This window comes from Eucalyptus grandis, chromosome 6 (assembly GCF_016545825.1).
Source record: "Eucalyptus grandis isolate ANBG69807.140 chromosome 6, ASM1654582v1, whole genome shotgun sequence".
NCBI lineage: Eukaryota > Viridiplantae > Streptophyta > Magnoliopsida > Myrtales > Myrtaceae > Eucalyptus > Eucalyptus grandis.
This window is the reverse complement of record NC_052617.1, coordinates 29,627,837-29,651,346: the sequence shown is the minus strand read 5'-3', so window position 1 is coordinate 29,651,346 and position 23,510 is coordinate 29,627,837. Positions and strand designations below refer to the sequence as shown.

At 40.0% G+C, this 23,510-nt stretch overlaps 2 protein-coding genes across 2 annotated transcripts; both read right to left on the bottom strand.

Annotated features, from left to right (window-relative positions):
- Positions 1 to 4,518: 4,518 nt before the first annotated feature.
- Positions 4,519 to 7,886, bottom strand: LOC104415335 (30S ribosomal protein S9, chloroplastic). The gene is made up of 2 exons (XM_010026650.3): positions 7,458 to 7,886; positions 4,519 to 5,071 (listed from the first exon to the last, which is right to left on the bottom strand). The coding sequence occupies exons 1-2, from the start codon at positions 7,803 to 7,805 to the stop codon at positions 4,784 to 4,786; spliced, it is 636 nt and encodes a 211-aa protein (XP_010024952.1). The 5' UTR covers positions 7,806 to 7,886; the 3' UTR covers positions 4,519 to 4,783.
- A 6,312-nt stretch (positions 7,887 to 14,198) lies between these two features.
- LOC104415425 (protein DETOXIFICATION 33) lies at positions 14,199 to 18,630 on the bottom strand. The gene is made up of 9 exons (XM_010026744.3): positions 18,160 to 18,630; positions 16,965 to 17,160; positions 16,238 to 16,583; positions 16,056 to 16,142; positions 15,835 to 15,891; positions 15,477 to 15,715; positions 15,103 to 15,221; positions 14,753 to 14,839; positions 14,199 to 14,652 (listed from the first exon to the last, which is right to left on the bottom strand). Exons 1-9 carry the CDS (start codon positions 18,433 to 18,435, stop codon positions 14,593 to 14,595), a joined length of 1,467 nt encoding a protein of 488 aa, XP_010025046.1. The 5' UTR covers positions 18,436 to 18,630; the 3' UTR covers positions 14,199 to 14,592.
- Positions 18,631 to 23,510: the final 4,880 nt, after the last annotated feature.

Here is a 23,510-nt window from a genome sequence, read left to right as displayed (position 1 = left end):
TTTTGGTAGCCAAATAATTAGTTTAAGGTAAATTTGTCATAGGTATTAAAGTTGGGATTTTTTTTTGTATTAACCCTAAATTCAATGTTTGCAAATATGGCATAAGGTGTTGTCTTTTCGAGAATACTTTAATATTAAACGTTTAGGCTCTAATCATTTTGCAAAAATAAATAATTTGGAATATATATATTTTTTAAATAATCTTCTGTATCGTTTGAAATAATTAGTTAATCAAATAATTTATAATTGAAAATAATTTATGTCTTTAGACAATGAAAATACTTCATTCATTTGTATAGGTGACACAAGCAATTTTATTTAAAAAAATATTTTTAAAATTTTTCATTTTCCGTGTAACAAGCATACTCTTGTATAGATATTGATCCACCTTTCATTTATAGGATCGAATACACCTCTATAATTCAATTCGAATTTATGAACAAAAAGAGCCAGGTACCTTAATATTGATATGCTAAATTTGTTTACAAAATGATTCGGTAGAGTTTTATCGGATTTTATACACAACACCCTTGTTCAATAGTTTAGCTTCAATAAGTTAATTCAATACCTCAATCTTAATATTTATAGCATTACTCTTACGAATAAAGTGAGCATGGTCAAGCAAATTAGCTCCAAAAAGCCGTTGGCTAACTCCAAAAAAGGAAACCAAACGGGATCATTTCGAGGTGGGTCGATTCTAGTATCAATTGATTCAAGTAGGGTTGCTCAAGCCTCTCAAAAATGAATGATAGGACTATAAAAGCATGTGAATGTTATGCTCAAGCCACTCAAAAATGAATAATAGGACTATAAAAGCGTGTGAATGGTATGATTAAACTTTAACGTGCTATTTAAAATATCATTTTTCAAAAAAATTCGATGTCAATTTTATCTTAAAATGATATCATTTTTGAGTAGTTAAAATCAACGTCGATGGGTCACTTGGAGAGAGGTCGACGGAAGGAGCTATCGCGTGCATCGTCCGAGATCACACAGACGCCCTCGTAGACAGATTCACCAGATCTGTTCGAGTGGCTTCTACTGCTCAACTGAAAACCCTAGCCCTCTTGGAAGCTCTGAAGTACATCGAGCGCTTGAGGATGAAAGCTGTTTATGTGGAAACTGACCATCTAAATCTAGTATGGTCCCTCAAAACCACTGAAGACTTCAATTGGGAAGCGCGTGCACTTTTGGCAGCGTGCAAAGATCTTTGGCAAATCTACAGTTTGTGGGCCTTGCTTTCTGTTCTAGAACCGCAAATTCAATTGCGAATTGACCGCCCAATTGGTTTTCTTGGTACGTTTGGTAACGATTACGTTCTCCTGGGAAAGATTCGATCGTAACCGATTCTTTTTTATTCTCCTGTTCTTAACCGATTCTAAGCATTTTAAGCCGTTTGGTAACGTCCAAAATTTCGATTACGGAATAGAATTGTGTTTGATGCTGTTCATTAATTTCTCCAAATCAATTTCTTTTAATTTTTAAATAATTTTTTTACCTTTTTCCTTTGTTTTCTTTTCTTTTTAATTTCTTAATTTTTTTCTTTTCATTTTCCTTTTCATTTTCCTTTTTTTTTCCTTTTTCTTTTCTTTTTCTCATCTTTTCTTCTTCTTCTTTCGCCGACGACCTCACCTCCGTTAGCCCTCGCGTCGGCCCTCGTGTGCAGAGCCTCAGGCCGGCCAGGGTGAGGCTCGCCTAGCCCCGCCGCGGTGGCCGCGACTCGTCGGGGTTTGGGCGGGCAGGCTGCCGGGCTGCCACCGGCGGGGCCCGGGCGAGCCTCGCACGGCCACGGTGGGGCCGGGCGTCGCGAGGCTCGCCCGGCCCGCTGGGTCCCGGCGAGGCCGAGCCTCGCCGTTGGCTGGGCCTCGTCCCCCGCCGAGGCTCGCCCGCCTCGGCGAGGCCGCTGTGCCACGGCGAGGCTCGGCCTCGCCGATCCGGGGAGGCCGAGCCTCGCCCGCCGGGTCCGGGCAAGCCTTCGGAGCTCGCCGGTGGCCGGCGGGCCTCGCCCGCCCCCGAGGCCTCGCCCGGCCCCTGGCGAGGCCGGCTGCCATCGGCGAGGCTCGGCCTCGCCAGTCTGGGAGGCCGAGCCTCGCCGTGGCTGGGCTTGCCTCCGGCGAGCTCGCCGGAACCGGCGGACGGCAGCCCGGCAGGCAGCGTGCAAAGATCTTTTAGCAAATCTACAGTTTGTGGGCCTTGCTTTCTGTTCTAGAACCGCAAATTCAATTGCGAATTGGGCTGCACGTGGCATAGGAAAAAGGCGGTGGTGGACGCGATCGCAAGATGGCCGAAGGGAAGAAGAAAATTTATTGATTTTGATTCTCAAATTTGTTTCAACTTTTTTTTGTTCTTGATTCTATTCACAATGCTCCCCAAAATTTTACCAAACGCCCTTTGGGCATTAACCATTCCTGGAACAAAGAATTGACGCCCCAGTATTGACGCCCGGGGCCCTGCTGGAACTACACCAGTTATGATATAAATAAAAAAACCTGCTTTCGACCAAAAATAAAATAAAATAAAATAAAATAATATATATATCATTTACCGGCGATTTGGGAGCAGATTAGCAAGTTTTAGCGGGTGCCTTCTTTGTCTTTCGCGTAGATGTAAGTAGCTTTATTCATCTCTCCACTTGGTTTATGAAAGGATATGCTTTATTTTTAAATTAAAATTGGTATCTTTCGCTCGCCTTTCATCTTGCCGGGTCGGAGTTGTAGAGCATCAACAGAAAATTTAAGTGTTTTCTCAATAAAATCATACCGAATTGTTTTAGATTGTTTTCATTACACCTAAGTGGATCAAGAATCTAGTGAAATAGAAACTTAAAATTAAAAAAAAATACAAAAAATACAAAAAATTGCCTACATCAATGCTGACTGTTCGCATAAGATGACCAATGTTCATGTGAGCGATTGACGGCCAAAATCCACCAAAAAGGCTACATTGGCAAATATTCAAAAAGATATAAGATTGAATCAATCAAAGTGAAAGGTTTATGACTAAATTAACATCTTACAATAAGTTTACCTTGGCTTGGATGATGAATCTATAACCAATTTATGTGACTAACGGCCAATCCTAAATTACTTACGGGCAAAGATGTTATATGTAAAACGTCGGTGATTGTAGAGAAGTTGATTTTACTTCTAAGTACAAAGCTGGCACATCAAGCTCTAGGGTGATCAGGTAGGTTCCAAACCTAAACTCTATACCCAATCCTATTATAACCAATTATCATTTTTTGGACCATGTACCCTACTTTATTTATACTGGACCTTGTTTTGGACCTACTCTGTTTTTCCGATCCGATTTCAGGATCAACTATGTTTCCACTAGAACTTATTTTACAATCACTCAATATCTTATACATCTTCAATTTTTTTTACATTAACATGCGAACAAAACAATATAATCCTCTTAATTTATATTGAAACATTAAGCACATGTAATCAATAAGTACATGATTTTTTTAGCTAAACAAAATTAAGAATCCACTAAGCTAATTATCATAAACAAACATCATCAGGCAAAGAAAAAATCCTATGCGATGGACGGTGCAATCGTGAGCTGACGAGTAAGGGAAGCGAGCAAGGAAGAGGAACGACGAAGGAAGAGCATCATGCAAGAGAAAAAACACAATTTCAAGATTAGATTAGGATAAAAGAAGATAGGGTTTTGGCCGTTTGGGCTTACAAAATAAGCCCAAACTAATCTAGTTGATTCGGTTTCTTGGGTGGGTATTCACTCGGAATCGGGAACCGGACCGGTTTTGAATTTTGGAACTGCTTCTCGAGCCAATCCCGACCTTGTTTTCCATGTGGGCCAGTCCGGTTCTCGGGTATACCCGATCCGGATGCACACCCCTATCAAGCTCCATTATCTACTTAGAAGGGCATATAATGCCAATCTGGGCTACAATACTTGCTAATTACATCATTCCACTTCTTACATTCACCACAATTCGTACCATCCCTACTGAAAGTAAACAAATCTCAGCCGCCTTGAAAATCTTTGCAATTAACAAGAGATGCTTTATCTTGCTCATTCATTGAAACACTAAAAAACAGTATTATGAAAAACCCCAAACTAATAAGCTCATCAACTGTCACGTGTCATCTTACTCAACAATTTAACGATAAAATTTCACGAAAATTTTTACAAGAAACTACAAACGGGTACATGTCCGACAAATTTACCCTTCGTTAGTTTATGTTAAATTGAATTAATACTACGAAAAATTACAAATCGATACACTTGTGACAAAGATGGAGGATAAAACTCCAAACCGATAGACCATCAATTGCCACGAATCATCTAATTCAGTAATTTAAAGGTAAAATTTAACAAAAACCAAATGAGGGTAAATTTATCACAAATGTACCACTTTAGAATTTTTGGTGGTCAAAAAATTTGTCATAAATGTAATAATTTGGGATTTTCGTGGTATTAAAAGGAGTTAATAAGAATTGAAGGAACTGACAAACTCACCTCAAGAAGAAAAGGCAACGACCAAAGCATAGAGTAACAAAAAAGAGCTTTATACCAGCAATTGGATCTATGACGCATACAGTTATCATTCTGTCAAATTCCTAGTGTTGAAGGCTTGAAACTGTCAACTGCCAAGCATTTGAACTGACCATCCTACTAGGTACACAATACATCCATGAAGCAACGCCGCCGATGCTAAATTAGAGGAGAGCATGAATTTGAAGTTCAGGATTTTAAATAATATAAAGACAAAAGCACTGTCCAAGTAGGCCAACTGCACAAAAAATTTGGAACCTCAGCGCTTGGAAAATTGAGGAGCTTTACGAGCTTTCTTGAGACCGACTTTCTTCCTTTCAACTACTCTCGAGTCCCTAGTCAAAAGTCCTTCCTCTCTCAAAGGTGATCGGTGGTCTTCACTCACCTTCAGCAATGCACGAGCAATGCCCAAGGAGATCGCTTGAGCCTGACCAGAGAGTCCACCACCATGAGCTTTAACGAACACGTCATAACTGTTTTCATAACCCAGTGTCACCAATGGTACTTTGACATACTGAAGCCACAATGGGTTGCCCTGAAGGTACTCCTGTGAACAATTCATATTTCCCCAATCACAAAGATACTATGGCCATTACTAAACATTAAACAGCAATGGAGCTAGCAGAGCACATTATCACATTATCCCAAACATAAATCAATAATCTACTGGGTAAGGCATTATTTAATTGACTAAACCTGAAGCCATGACACCTTGTTATTCATACTGTTAGCAATCCAGAGCAGAAGGCTTTTAAAGAGATGGTTGTGCATTCGAAGTGGACACACCATATTTCCATCGTGACAAATTTAACACGGTCTTTCAAAAGCACCAAAAACAAAAGGCCCAACTTTTACAACATTGACAAATTTAACACAACCTTTCAAACTTACTAAAAAGAAAGCACCATATATGGCCTGTGTGACAAAAGTAGCATCTGTTAGTATCCAATCCAAGAACAGAAGGTCCTATTCAGGAAAATTCCAATACTTGTTTCTCGGAGAGAGAACTATTTACACTTGTTTAGAGAAAATAATAGTATTTCTGTGTTAAAGAGATACCATGAGAATGGCATTAAGATGAAAGTGGACGATATTAGAGTGGTTAAAAAAGTGCTCATACTAGCTGTAACGCAGTGAGAGTCGGGTTGACACATGGTCATATTAGTGATAAGAATGGACGGAATGCCGAAGGATGCTATTTTAGCCACAGTGGTAAAACTTTGTGCATTTTTTCGGTGCATTCATTACAGTACTAAAAGGCTGTGTTTTTTGTGTTTTCTTCTTTTGTTGGTATGTTTGAAAGGTTATACTAAATTTATATGGTGATAATATGTTGTGCCTTTTTTCCTTTTGTACTTGGCCAAAGGTATTCACATGGTTCTAATAAGAAATAAGCACAAAAGAATAAAGAAAGCATTGTAATGGGTGTAAAAGTAAACAGAAGATAATACTCAAACAGCTATTTTTATGATTCAGATAGCTTAATAGAATGATCTTAGAAATGCTTATAGAATTTCCTTTAGAATCTCTTGCCAAGAAGGCAGAAAAGAAGTACAAATTCCTCTTCTAATCCTAAATAGTTACAAAAGAAAAGCTCCATAATTTGCTTAACAGCTTATATATTTCTACCAACAATGTCAATACCAGGCAGTAGTTTGATTTTGGGGTCTGTATAAGCAAAATTAAGATCCTGACAGAAGCTCCTTGCCATTATTCATAAAGACAATTGACACATGGATATGGAAGAGGACCAGGATTGAAGTCTATACTCTCTAATCTGGAACTTATACTAGTGAAACAGCTTTCCCCAAGCAAAAAGGAAATAAGAAAAATGGATGTCAGACAGACTGTGATGCAGATCTGCTTATCTAAAGGGATTAGAGAGTAATCTTAATTGTACCCACATTATAAATATATCCAGTCTCCTTCAACTATCACACTTTTGCATTTTAATGCCAATGGGGCAGCTCTTTGGACTTCCAGAAGACACGAAGAAGTTTTCTAGCTTCCCACACCTGCTTGCCCCAGCAAGTACAAAATCATGCATGTTTGAAGGAAGAAAGTTGACATATAAGATGGTGAGAAATACAATGGACTATCATCAAGCCTATCTTCATCTACACCCCCCCACACACTCCAGAACTTTGAACCTTTTAGAACAAGGGATTGTGTTATTCCCCACTAAAGCTTCTCTATGGTATTCGAGTTTAATAAGCAGATGTCACCATGATACAGTCATTCCGCTTAGGCGCTTAGATGGAAAAATATAATCACGGCCTTAAGCTCTTCACTCATCCACCACTCCATAATACCCATGTAAATTCAGACTCCTATAGCCCATTCAGAAAGATCACAACATGTGATGGTCATTTTACATTGTAATGAACTCAATTACTCAAGTGCTTATTTTGCATCAAAGTCCTCTTAGATTCCAATGATGGGTTAAATACTTTTCAAGCCCAACAGGATATTACCCATGCTCAAGGACTCAAACTGTGAGAAGAGTTGAATTAGTCAGAAAAAGAGAGAGAGCTTAAAAAGAACTCATTCTTGCATCAGCAGAATCAGCACTCATTTACCACGAAAGATTTAAGAAAAAAAAGGATGAGAAAGTCATCATGTTAGAGCTCACTTCACGTCAACAAAATTAGAACTGGCGGTAACGATAAGACAGAACTTAGCAGTTACTCTAAGCATCAAGTTCTTATCACAACAGGCAAAAACCCGACTGAGCACTACAATTCTTCATCCCCGAACCCCTCCAAGTCCAAAAGAGATGCTCCACACTCAAACCTTCTCACGCGTTACAGAAGGCAGACAAGATTTACGTACACAAACACAAATCCACCGTCCGATTTCCTCCAAATCACCATACCGAACGCAAATCGTTTCAAGTCGGGCTAACCCAAGAATCAAAGCGGCACCGGATTTACCTTCGCGTCCCGATAATTGATGACGACCTTGCCGGTGCCTTCCTGCAGAACTACCCGAGCGATGGCGCATTTCCGGCGGCCGGTGCCGAAGATCGACTGGGCGGCGAACCCGCCGGGGAGCCGCGACTTGACGTACTTCCGGAGGTCCGCGGCCTCGGGCTCCGACGGAGCGGCGGCGGGGGCGGCGGCGGCGGAGGCGGATACGGCGAGAGGGGAGGCTCTGGAGGGGAGCGAGACGGAGAGGGGCTTGGGGCGAGGGAGGGCGAGGGCGTTGGGCTTGGGAGAGACTTGGGAGGAGAAGGAGAGGGAGGAGAGGGAGGAGGCGAGGGAGGACACGGACAGCGCCATTATCTTCTGGTTTCGGCTACTGAGCTCGGTGTGTCCGGATAATGTCTGGTTCTTCCCCTCTGCTTCTTCTTTCTTGTTCTATCCATGTAAATGCTAGAATGACAATTAAACCATTGGGTCAATTAAGTTAATTAACTTTTTGCTCAAAAAAAAAAAAAATTAAGTTAATATGACAAAGTCAGAAAATATTCAACCCAACATATTCTTTCTTGTAGCTCGGTTTCGATACACTTAATATAGCCCGACACATCACCTAATAAAAAGAATTCCATGTTTTCTTTTGTTTCGTAAAATGAATTGAAAATGATCATTTTGTATCGCTTGAAAAAATTAGTCTATGAAAATATAATTTCTATTTGAATATTATAGTTGGAATATGTTTTTTGATTATTCATTTTTGTAAATGATGTGATCGATTATTTTAGCGGAAATATTTTTTAAATTATATCTTTTTCATAAAACAAACGTATTATAAGACTACATGGACTTGATCAATGATCGTGGAAAAAATATTTTGTTTAAAGATGTTGTGACATTTCTAAATAGTATTTGGAAGCATTTTCCTCTCTATTTTTTTTTTTTACCAAATTGAGACGCATTGCTACCAATCCCGTGCAATGATAACAAGGCGGAGTAAAACTGGCTAATAAGTAGTTGAACAACACTGTATGAAGCACAGATCAATTTAGCATGAATTATTTTGAATACCACCCTCTCATCCCAAGCGTAGGAGGTTATTATACTTATTTATCTGACAGTAGTTCCTTCCTAAGAAGAGATGGGGAGCCTACCTTCTCCCTCAAGGGCCACTCTTATTGTCATATGAATACTTTTTTAGCCACGTCCCAGAAATTTTATGTTTTAGAGTTTAGACAAAACAGATTAAGCATGTACTATATGGGCAGGTTCAAAGATAAAGACGATAATCGTTAGTTTTGGACTTGAGATTGATCTTCCACCATTTGAGCCTCAACGCTAATTGCAATTCGTATGGAATAGCCGAAAGTTCTACAGTAGTAATTTTCGGGCTTTCCTAGGGCTAGGCTACCAGGTTGTGCAAGCTCGGCAAATTATCGTGCTGGGCCCGTTAGACTAATCGGCTGTGTCGACCACGTGCCGAGCCCAGGCACAATTGGGCTGGGCCCCTTTTTTCGAATTACTTTTATTACCACTCCACGAGTGGACCATCTCCGCCTTTAGTAGCCGGCTGTGTCGACCATGTTGGACTTTCCAACCTCAGTGGCCGAAGACTCCAAAATATATTAGGAAAGCTAATTTCAAAAACATGGCCTTGGATTCTTTTCAGTATTTAACTTTATCTGTAATTCAATTCGGATTGAGTTTTTTTAACAACTCAAACTTAAGATATATTTTAACAAATTCGTATATCAAGTAAAAATAAATTTTAATCAAGACAAAGAAACAACCTAAGTCTCGAACATTCATTTGTTTTTCCCATTCCACATTAGGCAATAAATCAACCAATGTGTTTGACGGTTGATTTGTTATCTTCACCAGTGAAAAGAGCGAAGTCATGAGTTTTGAATTCTCTTGAGTAAGGTATACCGTCAACTCAATCAAAATGTGACTTTCTATAGACCTGACCTTTCTCTATCGACACCTATTTATTTTAATATGAGTAATATGAGTTCAACCACTCAATCAAGACTTGCAAGTTGATAATCTCGCCTTCTTGCCCCTTGGTTCATAGTAAATGGGATTTCAAGCCTGCGTAAAATCTTCACTGTTGGTGGGATCATTTAAATTATTTTCATTGTTTAATTGACTAAGAGTAGGAGGAAATGCTTGGAAACTATCGTATCGGGTTGGATTGGCATGGACTTATTTGATGTTTTGGGCTTGAAGACGATACCATGGATTGCATTTGCAACCATCAACCTAATCACATCAAAGATATGTCTCACTATATGATTCGCCATCTTATTTTTCTATTTCTTGAATAGCTTCTTCATAGTAGCCACCAAAGTGGGGTTTGGTGCTAATTGCCTCGCTTCTTAATGAATTGCTGCGGGATTTCAATGTTGTCCCCTTGTCTTGGCTCTGCTACTAGAGGGATTGATGTCTTGGACTGGATGGTACTGAGATTGTTACCCATAGCATGATCGAGATCTAGTTGATTCCTTGTTTTGACTGTTATACTTTCTCAAATCACTAGTCCTACTATGGGTGTCAAAAATATATTTCGCTGAAATTGCGCCCACAATGAAATAAGTTTCATTGAAACTAGTTTTTCATTTTTTTATGAGAGGAGATAATGTTTGTGGTGACTCTAGACAAAAAATATCACAGGTATACAAGAAACCAATAAATTCTCTACAAACATAATTGAAAAGTACACAAATTTTGTCGAGTTGACGACAAAATCCAAGAACATAAAGATGCAACGCTAAAATTTAATTGATAGCATAGATATGAAAACCATAGCTAAGATATGTGGCGGAATTTAATCAAGGACTAAGTATCTAAGAGCTACAACCGTAACTACAATATAGAAATTGAAAGAGAACAAGGATTTTGTGTGTTGTGTGAGCGGGGATCTTTGAAAAGTACAATTTGACTATATAAAGCCTACAATAGATGATTACTAATGGAGATTAAAAATAGAGGTTATAAATAGAGGTTATGAAGGGAGGTTATGAACAATTACATCGACGGTTATATTGATTCCACTATCTTAAGGATTTTAATCTATTCCCCTATCTTGGTAGTTGTTTTTTTTTCTTTTTTGTGACCCAGGGAACCTCGCACGGCCGGCAGAGAGGTAAACCACTGGAGGCGACACGTGCTAGCCATTACACATGTGCCACCGGGTAAGTCTGCAAGTTGCAGGAACTTCGAATACTAGACCTCCTCGATGGAAGTCTAGCGCCTACCCAGCTGAGCCACCGCAGCGGGTGGTCCTATCTTGGTAGTTGTTTTATTCCACTATGTTGATAATTACTTATTTGATGATTGCATACAATAATCAACTCCACCATTTATAGATTCATTCAAGTTGTCGATTCCTTTAGATTATCAGTTCCTTCTAGCTGTTGATTCTCTTGTTCGTAAATGATTAAATGCTGCTCTCATCAACTTAGTTTGTCATTTACTCATTTATCGATGATAACCAAGTGGTCATTTTTTCGGTGCAAACATATTCTAAAGCCAACTCATTGTTCCACCTGCACCTCCTCGTTCAATCCCAAATTCTTGTAATATGCAACAAAGAGAGTTTTGAGCCCCTCTGACTTGAACCTTGAATCGAAGACGATATACAAATAAAATCTCCTTGTAATGTTCGAGTTATTTCCTTCATGGCCACTATTGTTATGTTGAACAGGGATCATCGTCCTTGTTTGTCAATTTAACCAACATCATGTATAGAAACGAGATGCCCCAGTTGCTTGACGAATAATTGTTGGTGTCCAAAGCATTCATCGCATCAATGAAACCTTGTAAAAAAACCCTAGAGATTTCAGCAACCGTCCAATTTTGTTATATCAACGGCACAAAAGACTGGCATTTTCGCTATGAGTGGTAGAGTGGAGAGTCAACATACCAATCTCCTTGCATTTTGAATACCACCTCGTTTTTACATCTAGAGAGAATTTTTCAGCTTGCTTTCCCAATTTCATGCGGACCTCGAACTCTTGATGCCCCGGTGTGGTGGATATAATGCATTAGACACATTCATGGATGTTGCATTGAAGTAACAAATCAAAAGGCAAAAAATCAAGATGGTTATAATGCTGAATCTTATATAAATCACCGTGAAGATAACACATCAAGTAAAGTATCCATAACTTAATCATTTGGAGATTATTATTATTTATTTGTGTTTTATTCAATTTCCATGCAAATCAAATAATTTTCTTTTATTTTTAACTTGCACTATAATTATAGGTCGTGAATCTACATACGTTTTCGACTGTCGTTGGCAAAGAGAATGCGAAATGTGGAAAAACGTTTTTGGCTTGATGACCCGCCAGTAAATGAAAATGTACACTGATGCCTGATGCGACAGTGCCATCGAGTTTTATTGTTGGTCCTCCGCTCATGACCTCAGCTATATCACGTGGGTGCTAGGGTTGGGAGGCTTGCTTGCTTGCTATCTTGTGTAACCCTAGTCATGTCTGATTGTCCTCCTAACGGGATTGTTGCCCCCTCATTTCCTCCGCCAGTACGATTTCATCTCCAGTAGATCAAACTTTCTTCTCTTATGTACATACATTACCATATGGCTGGCGGGGATAAGTTCTCCGATTTGATCCCGCTGGTCATTGCATCCTTCGGTGTCATGGCCATTGTCTCGGTGAAAGTAGCAGGAGGAGCCTCCGAATTCAAGATCTCTGTTTTGGTGGGAAAATTGGAATAATTTTTGGGTGAGAATGCCCCGAGCTCCTCTATCTATAAGGAGCTTATACGAGCTCAGGACTATTTCCATACCGACGGACAATTTCGCGGTCCTAGAGGTAACTAATTATTTCATGCAACTTCGATTCAAAAATTTCGATTTCGTTTTGGCGAGAAAGGGGCTTTATGATGGCCGCACCTGAGATCGCATGAGACCACTTCGATTATGAGTCGGGGGATGCGAACATAGCGGCCCTAAAATACCTTCTGCGCTATCCTTAAAGTGGAAAGGCGAAAAACTTCCATTTTTTGAGACCGCAACCCTGGGATAGCATTGTCATCCTAGCTACGATCTTTCTGCGTAGAGTAGAGATGGATTCTTTCTTTATCATTATATATATTAATATTCATTGATCCATTCATTCAATTAAAAAAAGAGATAAACAGAGAAGAGATCGAGATGACTACCAAATTCATACCAGAATTTTGGATTGTACGAGCTTAACCGAAGCTAAACCCAATCGAAAGAAAAACCCCAACAAACCAATCTTTGTTATGCCGTATGGAGCCGTTGTTTCTGTTCACGCATTCCCCTACTCTTACTCTTAATGTGGAGAACACAGCCACACATGGATTGTATTCACCTGTAAAGTACATACAGGGAGCTCTCTACAGTATCTATGCTACCTGCTAGTTCCTGTGGCCCATAGCTCACCGATTTCGTGATCGACCAATGGATGCTTCACTCCCCAAACTCATCCTGTGATGCCTCGGGGCTTTTCTAGGAAGTGCTATCACAGGAACCTGTCCCTGGGGCCATCCATGAAAGGCTGACAAATCCTGAGCCACCTCGCTTTCTAGTGAGTTGAAATGATCACTAGTTACATAATTGCCTCTGCAGGCAGGACCGTACCCCGGTGGAGCGTAGGATTCACAAACATATGAAGTTTGTGGATAAGGATAGGGAGGATGCTCAGGATAGCCATATGGCCCAGGATACGGTGGTGCTTGTAGGATTGTCTTGAGAATAATAGAGACATCTGTCTGTACATGTCGGGGTCCTTTAGGTACTTTAGGAAGAACTAGGAAAGCTGGGTTCGTCATTCATTTCTGGGGACAAAGCAAACAACAAGCCACAGGAGGACTGATTCTGGAAGTTCCAGGCGAAAACAACACAACTATTGTTTCCACGGACGATGCCAAACTGTCAAAGCTGAACTTGGACAATTACCTTCCTGAGTGGTGCTCAGATCCTTCTGATTTATCTGAAATTTAGAAATCGGGTCAAGGCGTCCGAGTTTAGGACCTAGATTTGTCCTCTGCTGATTAAGTGAGTAATTTGGGAGAGAAAAAAAAGATATAAACTATACAATCCAGGATTCTTAAAGAGTCCAACCCCTTACCTGAATTAACTCCTTTACCTCATGCAGACATTTTTCTGGTCGTGGCTAACAAATGAGACGTGGCTAACACAATAACAAATCTCAATGTAAGTGGACAGAAATCACTATTAAGGAAACTTGGAATTCCCACGATAGGTAGTGCTCCCCAATTGTCAAATGTTTCGTGGACCATTGCATACGTGGCATTTTAATTTGTGGAGGCACCGTTTTGATTGGCAATTAGACGGGGGTTTAAGTGATGCTTAAACTAGACTCAACACACTCGGGTAAATTTGGTTGGATGACGGCTCGGCCCCGATGGGTCGGTCTTATTTCCTTGACACGCGGGATCCTCCAACAGCTCGTTGAAAAAGTCCTTTTATCAATTATAAGGGAAAAAACGCAACGGGAGCTGAGAGGTCAGTTGCTTAGGTGCAAGAAGCAGCCATCGTTGACGAGAGAAGACCTGTCACGTCAACTCGCGCCATCATTTTCCGGCTCATGGAAAGAAATGGAGGAAATTAGTCCTCTTTCCCTCCTAAACCAACCATTTGACTTCGAAACATTTTCCCTCCTTGCAAAGTTTCGGCCAAAAGGAAGAGAATGTTCCACAATGCAATATGCTAAAATATGCACTAAGAAGTAAGACTGATCAGATCGCCAATCGTCCAAACTTTATAGCATCAACTCATTATCCCATATTGAACTTGAAACCCAATTGAAAAAGGCAGTCTTAATGACAAAAATGGGTGTGCAACCACCCTTAAATACAAACCGACACATCAAAATGCTAATCCAGCTACATCATTGCTTTCCACCTCGAGATCATATTTCCGTCCTGCAAACGGTCTCTGAAGTTAGATGACTACTTGCTGAATCACGGTTGAGTTGGTGAAAGTCAATTTGGAGAAACCCGCAGCGGCATCTTTTTTGCTGGCTTTTCGGCCCAAGGACAACTCAAACTTGACCAGAAATATGTTGGTGTTATGCTGCTGTTTGTATTCACTACTGCCCATTGTCTCGACTGTGATTTGGAGCGTTCAAATAGATCAATGCTCTTCATTAGATCCTCCTCCCCATTTCTTCACACGAGTTTCTGCCTCCTCAGCCTGCCAAATAATGGGGTATATCAAACAGTTAACATCGAGTCAAGATTATCATGAGCAATATCTTGAAAAGGAGAATGTGCCAAGAGCAATGATCACCAACCTCTTTGTTCCAGTTGGTTATTGAAGTGAGAATTATGAGGATTATGGTTTGTAAACAAATGCCTCCAATCATACCTGACCAGATACCCTGCAAGCACAAAAGCAGAGGCACACATCAGAAGGGAAAAAGATGAGAAATTCGAATAGATCCACACTCTAATGCGGATTTCATTAGTTTCCCAGGTTTCCGGGTAATCACTGCATAATTGGCAGGGTAGTTATTTGGGATATCGACATCATAGATCCCACTATGAGAATGATAACTCGATGCCCAAGACTATTCAAAAGCTTTCACATGCATAATCGATGTAATCAAAATCACTCCGAGATGAATGGTCTTTGGAACATTACCTCAACTCCGAAACCAAATGTGAAACCGAGGAGTATGCCAGCAGGCAATCCAACAATATAGTAGCACCCGATGTTGATGTATGCAACAATCCATTGCCATCCCGCTCCAACAGCGACACCTTCACAAGAAAAACCGAGAAGAAATTTTAGAAATCAAGGTGGAGAAACCCGGATTTGTATTATGAAAGAATAGGCCTCAATGTTGAAATTGACACATATCACCCCATGCTAGTTGTTGTAATGACCATGCATTTTGCACCCACCATGGAAATTCGCAGAATCCAAAGGCAAATAAATCTAAATTATCTACATCACCAGAATTCTTAATAAAATTCTGCAATAGATGCAAGGAGAGTGGTTCTCTTGATCCTCACCAGACAAGACGGGTTGGAGACTGTTTAGGAGAACTGTGATAGCAAGCAAGGTGGCCAGCTTCGTGGTTTCAACAGCAACCTCATCACTACTTGTGAATAGGTAAGGGAAAACATCTCTTGTTGCAAACACCACGGCCATGCACACCACCCCAATGGACACAGAGGTGACGGAAACCACCCATACAGCAAATTTCGCTGCTTTGGCATTGCCGCCTCCAAGCTCATTTGACACTCTCACACTGTCAACTTTCACATGGTTAGTCAGTCATACACAATATTGTAGCTCTCAAATGAGCTACTCGTGACTTGGATCTCTACGGAAAGCCTAAAAATAACAGAGAGCAGAGGAGCATCGCACCTAATTGCAGCGTTGAATCCAAGTGCAATCATGGCATCCCATCCTTGAATGTTCATGCTGCATAAGAGGATCAATCAATTAAGGAAAATTTCCCCAAGAGAAGATAAACAATTTCATCATCAGTCCTACATACTGATGCTCATGCATACAACCATTGTAGTTCCCAACTTGGATATAAATTCTCACTAAGAAATGAAGAAGTAAATTGCTAAGCAACGTACCAAATAGAAATGGCATCGACTGGGATTAGGGGATTTGGCAAACGTCCTGTAATCACCACCAGGATCATCAAGTACCAAAACTCCAAGCTGCCAGAAAAATCTCAACGTCATAAATCACATCCTTTCTTTATGGCACTTTCCCCCTTGGTCAGTGAGAGAGTAGGGAAGAGAATTATACATACCACAACATCACGGCAGAGGCCAGAGAAAGCTTGACAAAGCCCCATAAGTTGGAGAACGCCAGCCATGAGAATCCACCCCAAGCGCCATCTGATTTGGTGATGAAAATATACAGCAGTTGGCCAATAATGATGAGCCACCATGATGTGTTCAGGGTTATTGCTGCTCCGACCAAGCCATATCCAAGCTTAAGTATGAACAGCCAGCTGGCTACCGCGTGTATCACCAGTACTATGGCTGAGATCCAAGCCATCACCATGACCTTCCGTTGCGCTTGTAAGAATTTCTGGATTGGAAAATTCAGCGCATATGCAAACAACTGCGGAAGCATCCACAGAGCAAATTTACCTGAATGGAAACATAGACATGGTCATCAACTCAAGCCAATCAGCTGCACAATATGTACTTTACTTTCTTCAAAATCCAAAGAGAATGATTATAGTGCCTCATCACGAGATTATTTTAGGTCAAGATTGTCAAAGATTGGAGCAGGGCTTAACCTCAAATTTTTTTTGAATGTGACCAGAACAGTGAGTATGTGTCCTTCCAATTCAGGAGTATAAATTTTTTAAATCAATCATATGATTTCACTTCTAGTTTGAACAACTCAGTGATAATTAAAGACAATCACCATTCACCAACTCCACAGAGCGCACTGCCAAATGAGAGACCGTCCTACATATGATATAAAGCCACAGCAAGAATGACTTGGGAAAGATTGCCACTCACCAGCAGCTTCAGAGATTTCAGTGGTCTCTCCAATGAGCTCCAGGATGGGAGGAGACCACACGTAGAGAGGAACCAGAATGCAGGCCGTGGTCAACAAGATGACCCATGATCTCTGCATATACACCCCCAACATCCTGATCTCGCCCGCACCATATGCTTGCCCACACAGTGTCTCCAGTGCACTTCCCATTCCCAACTGCAGCAGAAACACCCACAATCACATCGCATTACTGTAAATTACGCTATACGTCACGCATATAATGAATCGTTTCCATTAGAAAAGTAAGCAATCGGTGACTTCGACCGAGTTAACTCTGCTAAAAGGAGTCATTAATAAGCCAGCTTGGGGCCAAGCAGACCCTTTTTGTAGGTCCCCATGCCTCTCTCTCTCTCTCTCTCTAACTAAAACATGCCCCATTTACTTTTACAGGAAAGCGCCATTGTGCTGATGGCCTAAAGAAGACATGTCAATCCAACCACTTTAGCCGGGGAGATCAGATGCAGAGCTTCACCTTTGCGTCATAAGGTATTCTTGTACTTTAATCATGGAAACGCACGACCCTTCAAACCCGATTTGGAGCCTACACGCACCTCCATTTCTCTAATCCAAACACAAAATGACGGACCGAGTTCAAGTGCTAACAACGACAGAAAAGACTCGTCCCGACCAAAGTGAAAAGACAGAGATCAAAGAAAGAGCCAGAAAGGTACCACTCATTTCACAAATATGATCGACTACGCACGCAGTGTGTCAGAAACTCCTAGAAAACAGAATGTTGCTAGGCATAGCAAGAAGAGTGGTATAACCAGACTTCTATATAAGTGGGCCCTGATCAAGTGAGCCAAATCAAGCTTGCAAGTCATATTTCCGAATGCCATGCTTAAAAAAAGAGAAGAAAAGACAAAAAGAAGAAGTGGTTCGAGTTTTTTTATGAAATTCTCTATGAAAAACTTGTTTTAAGGAATGAAGCTGGAAGAAGCAGAACGACTTGACCTGCGTGTCTTCACTGATGTCATTCCTCTTAAACACCAAAACGAATATGATGTTTTACTCTCTCTTTTTTTTCCCTAAACCGAAAAGAGCCAGAAGGGTCCAAAAAAACAGAGTAACCCGCGCTCACTCTGTTTTTATGGGAACTTGCCAAAAAGCAGAGGAAGCGCTAAAGCGAAAAACCAGCAAAAAATGCGACGTTACCATGACGCCGAAGGCGAGGCCCGCGATGACGGAGTTCTCGACGGAGACGGCGGCGAGGTCGATCTCGCTGACTTGTCCGGCAAAGGTCTGGGTGAGGGCGCCGAGGGAGTACTGGGAGAGGGCGGTGAAGATGGCGGGACCCGCCAGCTTCCAGAGCCGCTTCGACTCGCCCCCGAACTCCTTCGCCGCGGTCACCCCCTTGGCGCCGCCGTGGGCTCCTCCTTCCACTCCATTGCTGTGGTTGTTGCCCGTCAGGAGCGGGCTCTCCAACGCCATTGCGGTGCGCTCCGGCTGGGGGGTGGTGGTGCAAGTGCGAGGCTGTGTTTTTGACAGTTGCTGCTGGCTTTCGGAATTGCGGGAGTGTGTATATATGAAGAGGTAGGGTTTAAGGATGGAGATGGGTTGATAATAAAAAAGAAGAAGAAACGGAGAGTGGGGGGGAGAAGAAATGTTGGGTGTGGAAGAGGAAGAATCTGTGGTTCTGGAGAGAACAGGTAGGTGGTGGAAGTGAAGGTGACGATGCCGCGTTTGAAAGGTGGTTCAGCTTTTGATCCATGGCTGACTGACTGAGTCCCGCCCAGGCCTAATTGCACCCGTCCGGTAGGTAGACGCACCCGTCTTCTTTTGCTAAAGAGACGGCACCGTTGCGCCCCCACACCACATAGACTCTCTCTCTCTCTCTCTCTCGCAAATGGAGTCATCTCTCACTTTGAGTATTTCAAAATTGACATTTTCAATTCTTTTATGCTTTTCGTTTGAAGGGCTTAGACTTAAAAAAATTGTTTTTTTTTTTTTTTACGCCAAATGCTTCGTAAGAAGATAAGGAGTGACTTGCCCAATCATAGGCAAAATCACGAAATAATACATGCAGAAATAATGAATTTGTAGGATTGAATCGTTACAACTTTATGAAATGATTGTCACTCGCTCTCACAAGTTGTTAATCTTGTTATTTATAGGAGTTAATGCCGATGCACATTGATTGCGCATATGCAAATAGGCATTAGTCATATTGTGCATAAGGTAAAAAAGAAAGCCTTGCATGAAAAAATATTGTCAATGAAAAGTAAAACATTGAATTTAAGGCGAATTTTTCAAATAAATTGTAAAATATGGAGAGGGAGAGACATGAACTAATCCTTTTTTTTCCTTTTAACATGTAGAATTTCATAAAGAAATTTTTCAGTAATGATTGTCAACCTATGTCATTTTTCTTTTATCAACAGTTGGGTAAGGATTTTTAAGAGATAATGGCCGAGTAAAATGTCCCGTAAAAGTTATTTATGATTTTCATAAGAGTCATTGCCAGTGAAAAAAAAATGTTCACACAATTATAGTAGGAGAGTAACATACGTGCTTAAAGATATTTATTTAACCAATTTTTTTCCTTGCATCAATTATAGATTTAATATAAAAGCTCGTGGAAGGAGACAAACTTGATTTTGGCGCAAAGCGGCGCCCCCGGCACTCCCGGTTTTTTTTTCTTTTTTATTTTTTTTGTCGAAATGGGGCTCCGCGAAAGAGACGTGACTGTGAGGAGGAGCTAGTTGACCAGCTGTGACGGTAGACTCTCGGCTCGCCAACGGAAAAGAAGTTTTGACCACCAATGCATGCGACTGCGGAAGGATTTGCGCACGTGTCGCCAAGCTCCTCCCACGGTCTCCCCCGTAAGTCAGTTCCATCTGTATTTCCTTTACTATTATATATTTTCCCAATCCCTGTGGGTCCCCAAAGGATAAGTAGATTGACGCCCTCAAAGGATCAGATCACGTAATATGGATTTTATTTTATTTTATTTTATCTTTTGGAAAATGAGACGTACAGTATCCAAACCTTGATTTCATATGTAATATCGTTTTTGAATTTTTAATTTTTTTCAATTCAATTTTTAAATTTTAATCCAATATGTAATGTCGTGCTTAAGTTTTTAATTTGTTCAATATGATTTTTGAACTTTGGTACATATTCAATTTTGTTTCCAAACTATATGGAAATGTCCAATGTTATTTATGAACTTAATTTTATAAAATGATAGCAATTCAATGATCACTTAAATGAATTAAAATTTCATGGATGACATTACTTATTGAACTAAAATTCACTTGAACGAATTTAAAGTTTAAGAACGACTTGCATATAAGATCCAAAGTTCAAGAACCATTTATATTATTATGTTATGTCAATCAATCAATAATTATTGAACTAAAACATTAAGTCCAAATTAAAGGAAAACGCCATATTCTTCACAATTTCGATCCCAAGGATCAGACAATTGGTAATGATAATTTACCATTGTTGGGACACGAAAGTTTTGGAAAGATAAGCAACCTTTTTCGTCGTTGCAAATTTAACAAGAATACTTAAAATGCACCCCCTCCCAAAAAAAAACAAACAAACAAACGCAATCTTTTAGGAATAGTTGCGAATTTATTGTTCTAGAAGCATCAAAGAGTTGTGACAAATGGTCCACGCTGGCTTGCCTCATTAAGACGTACCGCACAGGCCGTATAAGAGGCCGGTGGTTTGTAGTGACGGACGGAGATGCACTGGGCTTGGTGGCAATTTCGTAAATTCGATACTGTATAAGGTTGGTAGAGAGAGAGAGAGAGAGAGAGAGAGAGAGAGAGAGAGCTGATAGCAAATGCTGACGTTACGCCTCGTCTCTCGCTCCCCCACAGTGCAATCGAAGGAAGAAAGGGACAGTTTCCGTAAGACGTTTTTGACTTTTTTCCGGACATGCATAAAGATTACACTAGTAAAATCATGTTACTTCACAGATAACACCAATAATCTTTATGAGTAATAGGGATGAGCATATAGAATCATCCAAATTGAGAATCGTCCAGACCGGATCAAACCGACCAATTTTAGGTGATTGTAGAAGGTAACGATTCGGTACTCGGTTCCATAAAATCGGAACCGGTGATTTTTAGTTTGGTTTCCGGTTTTAAGATGGCAACCGGACCAGACAAATTTATATATATTTTTAATTTCTTAAGAAGTAAAGTGTAAACCTAAACCCTAATCTCCTCTCATACCTCACTCATTCCAAATGATGAATTCCTTCATGTTGCTGCACCGATTCATCCAAGTTGCTCCTTTTATCTCTTGTTTCTTTCTTTTCCTGCAATGATTCACCGATTTTACCTCCATTGCTCACTCACACCTTCCTTAATTTTGTGAGTTGGTCGTTTATGGAAAAGAATCCAACGCATAGTCCTCCATTTTTTGAGCATGCCTTGGCCAAGATATGTGATCAATGAGTTCTATTAGACTCTGCCCGAGAATCAAATCGGACCAATTGTCCAAGCTAGTCCAATCCTAATAACATGTGGTTTGGTTCTTGGTTCCAAAAACGGGGAAACGCTCTTCCCAATCCGGATCATGGTTCCTGGCAAGGACTAAATCGATTTAGAAATTGATCACCCCTAATGAGTAATGCGCATATGAAAATGATATGGTAAGGAATAAAGGAAAAATTACCAAAAATTTTAAGAATTTATTGTACGGTAGCCAATTCAATAATAAACTTTCCAATTTAGCCAATTTAATCTTAAACTTCTTGACGGTTTGCCTATATAATCTTTTCGGCCAGCATTGGTTAGAAGTCTCTAATGTGGCTAGCACTAATGTGGATGATTTTGCAATAATTTTAAAAATTTTCTTTTCCTTTCTTTTTTTTTTCCTTCCTTTCGAGCTAGTGAGGTCGTAGGCCTTTGATTATGACCTACAACCCCTATTAGCCACAGGCAAGGGTGTTGTGGCCCTTACTAGTTGCCACTTCAGAAATTTTCACCAAAAACTGGCTAGAAAGGACTACATTGGTAAATTGTTAAAAAGTTTATGACTAAATTGGCCGAATTAAAAGGTTTAAGACTGGATTGTCATATGTACAATAAATTTAGGATTTTTTTTATTATTTTTTATAATTATCTCACTAACAAAAACACCCAATATGGTACCTTAAAAAGTTCACAAGTATAATAATATGCTAAATTAGAAACTAAAGTACTTTCATCGAAATATGATTTGATATGTATTTTATACTACGCATAATTTGTTTAACTCCAAAAACAAATGAGTACTATTTCATGAGTACAACTAGAGTTTGGGTTACAAAATAGTCCTATTTAAAAATCACATATGTACATACATTTTTTTTTTTTTTTATAACAAAAGCAAGAGTTTTATAGGAGAGCCCATGACAAATCAGGTCAACCTCATTTTTATATTCAGAATTTTGTATTTTCTCTTGTATTTGTTAATAATTTTGGCTTACTTAGATTTGCTTTTTTTGAGGTGCACGTATGATAGCGTTAGGCGAAGGAAGTACTCCACCAAGGATTATTGTGTAAAATTTAAGTGTCAATATATCTTAATCGATTCGTAACTCATTGATTTATGTTTATTAACATTTTAAGCACACATTTTTCTTGCCCCGCTTTTCGATTATTATCATCCATGAGTCATTCCAGTTTGTCGAGATGTTCCCATTCTTTCTAATTACTATGATTAAACTGGTTTTAGACTCTCGTGATACTAAAGTACGAATGGTAAATTCTCTTAATCAGGTTACGTACCAGCAAAAATCGAACAACGATTAACTATCACTTCTTAAAACATCTCTTGAGGCTTACTAGTCGTTATGTGGGCTACGATCAGAATTGTTTAATTAGCTCTTAACTAACCTCTTGGCACACGAAATATTCCAAATATATATAATTCCACAGTCTTTCAATGTACATCGAATATTCCCTAACTATTTCACGCGACATCATTCCTTAAACTGCAACCAGTTATGCTAAAAAAAGAAAAAGAAAAAACGGAAATACAAAGAAACAAAGGAAAAGAAAATATGATCATGTGATCATATAATATAAAATATCAACGTGTGCATCATGTCTCTCAACGAGAAAGTGGGGGTCATACTTAGCAGAAACCCTAATTTTTTAGGTCCCAACCGAACATTTAGCTGCTGATATCTGTCCGAGTGCGAGAAGAGTAGGTAGACAAGTCTCCAGTCAAAGAAACTATATTCGAACAACGTCGACACGTGACTTGAAAGAAGCACTTAAGCTTAGTGTCTTTACACCATCTATTTGTCAATTTTCATCGAGGATCTGTTGTTTTCCATTTTCGTAAAAGAAAATGGTTCTGATATAGAATTTAAAAAGAAGAAAAAAGAGAGAAAGGAAAAAGACTCTTGGTGGGTATATTGAGCTGAACATCATTGGCGGGCTAAGGTTGGTTGACAACCACTTTTCTTGACCCTCGTCCTCTCTTCTCATCCACACGAGGGCTTTGAATTGAAAATCTTGGTCCACCACCCATCGCTATCCCAACTCTTTTTC

What these genes read in the sequence shown, in the direction of transcription:
- LOC104415335 (XM_010026650.3), bottom strand. Translation starts at nt 7,805, where the DNA reads ATGGCGCTGTCCGTGTCCTCCCTCGCCTCCTCCCTCTCCTCCCTCTCC. An exon ending in TCAATTATCGGGACGCGAAG is followed by an intron (nt 5,072 to 7,457) that starts GTAAATCCGGTG and finishes AATTGTTCACAG; the next exon opens with GAGTACCTTCAGGGCAACCC.
- LOC104415425 (XM_010026744.3), bottom strand. Translation starts at nt 18,435, where the DNA reads ATGGCGTTGGAGAGCCCGCTCCTGACGGGCAACAACCACAGCAATGGA. An exon ending in GCCTCTGCCGTGATGTTGTG is followed by an intron (nt 16,143 to 16,237) that starts GTATGTATAATT and finishes TTTTTCTGGCAG; the next exon opens with CTTGGAGTTTTGGTACTTGA. An exon ending in TCTCCAACCCGTCTTGTCTG is followed by an intron (nt 15,222 to 15,476) that starts GTGAGGATCAAG and finishes TTTCTTGTGAAG; the next exon opens with GTGTCGCTGTTGGAGCGGGA.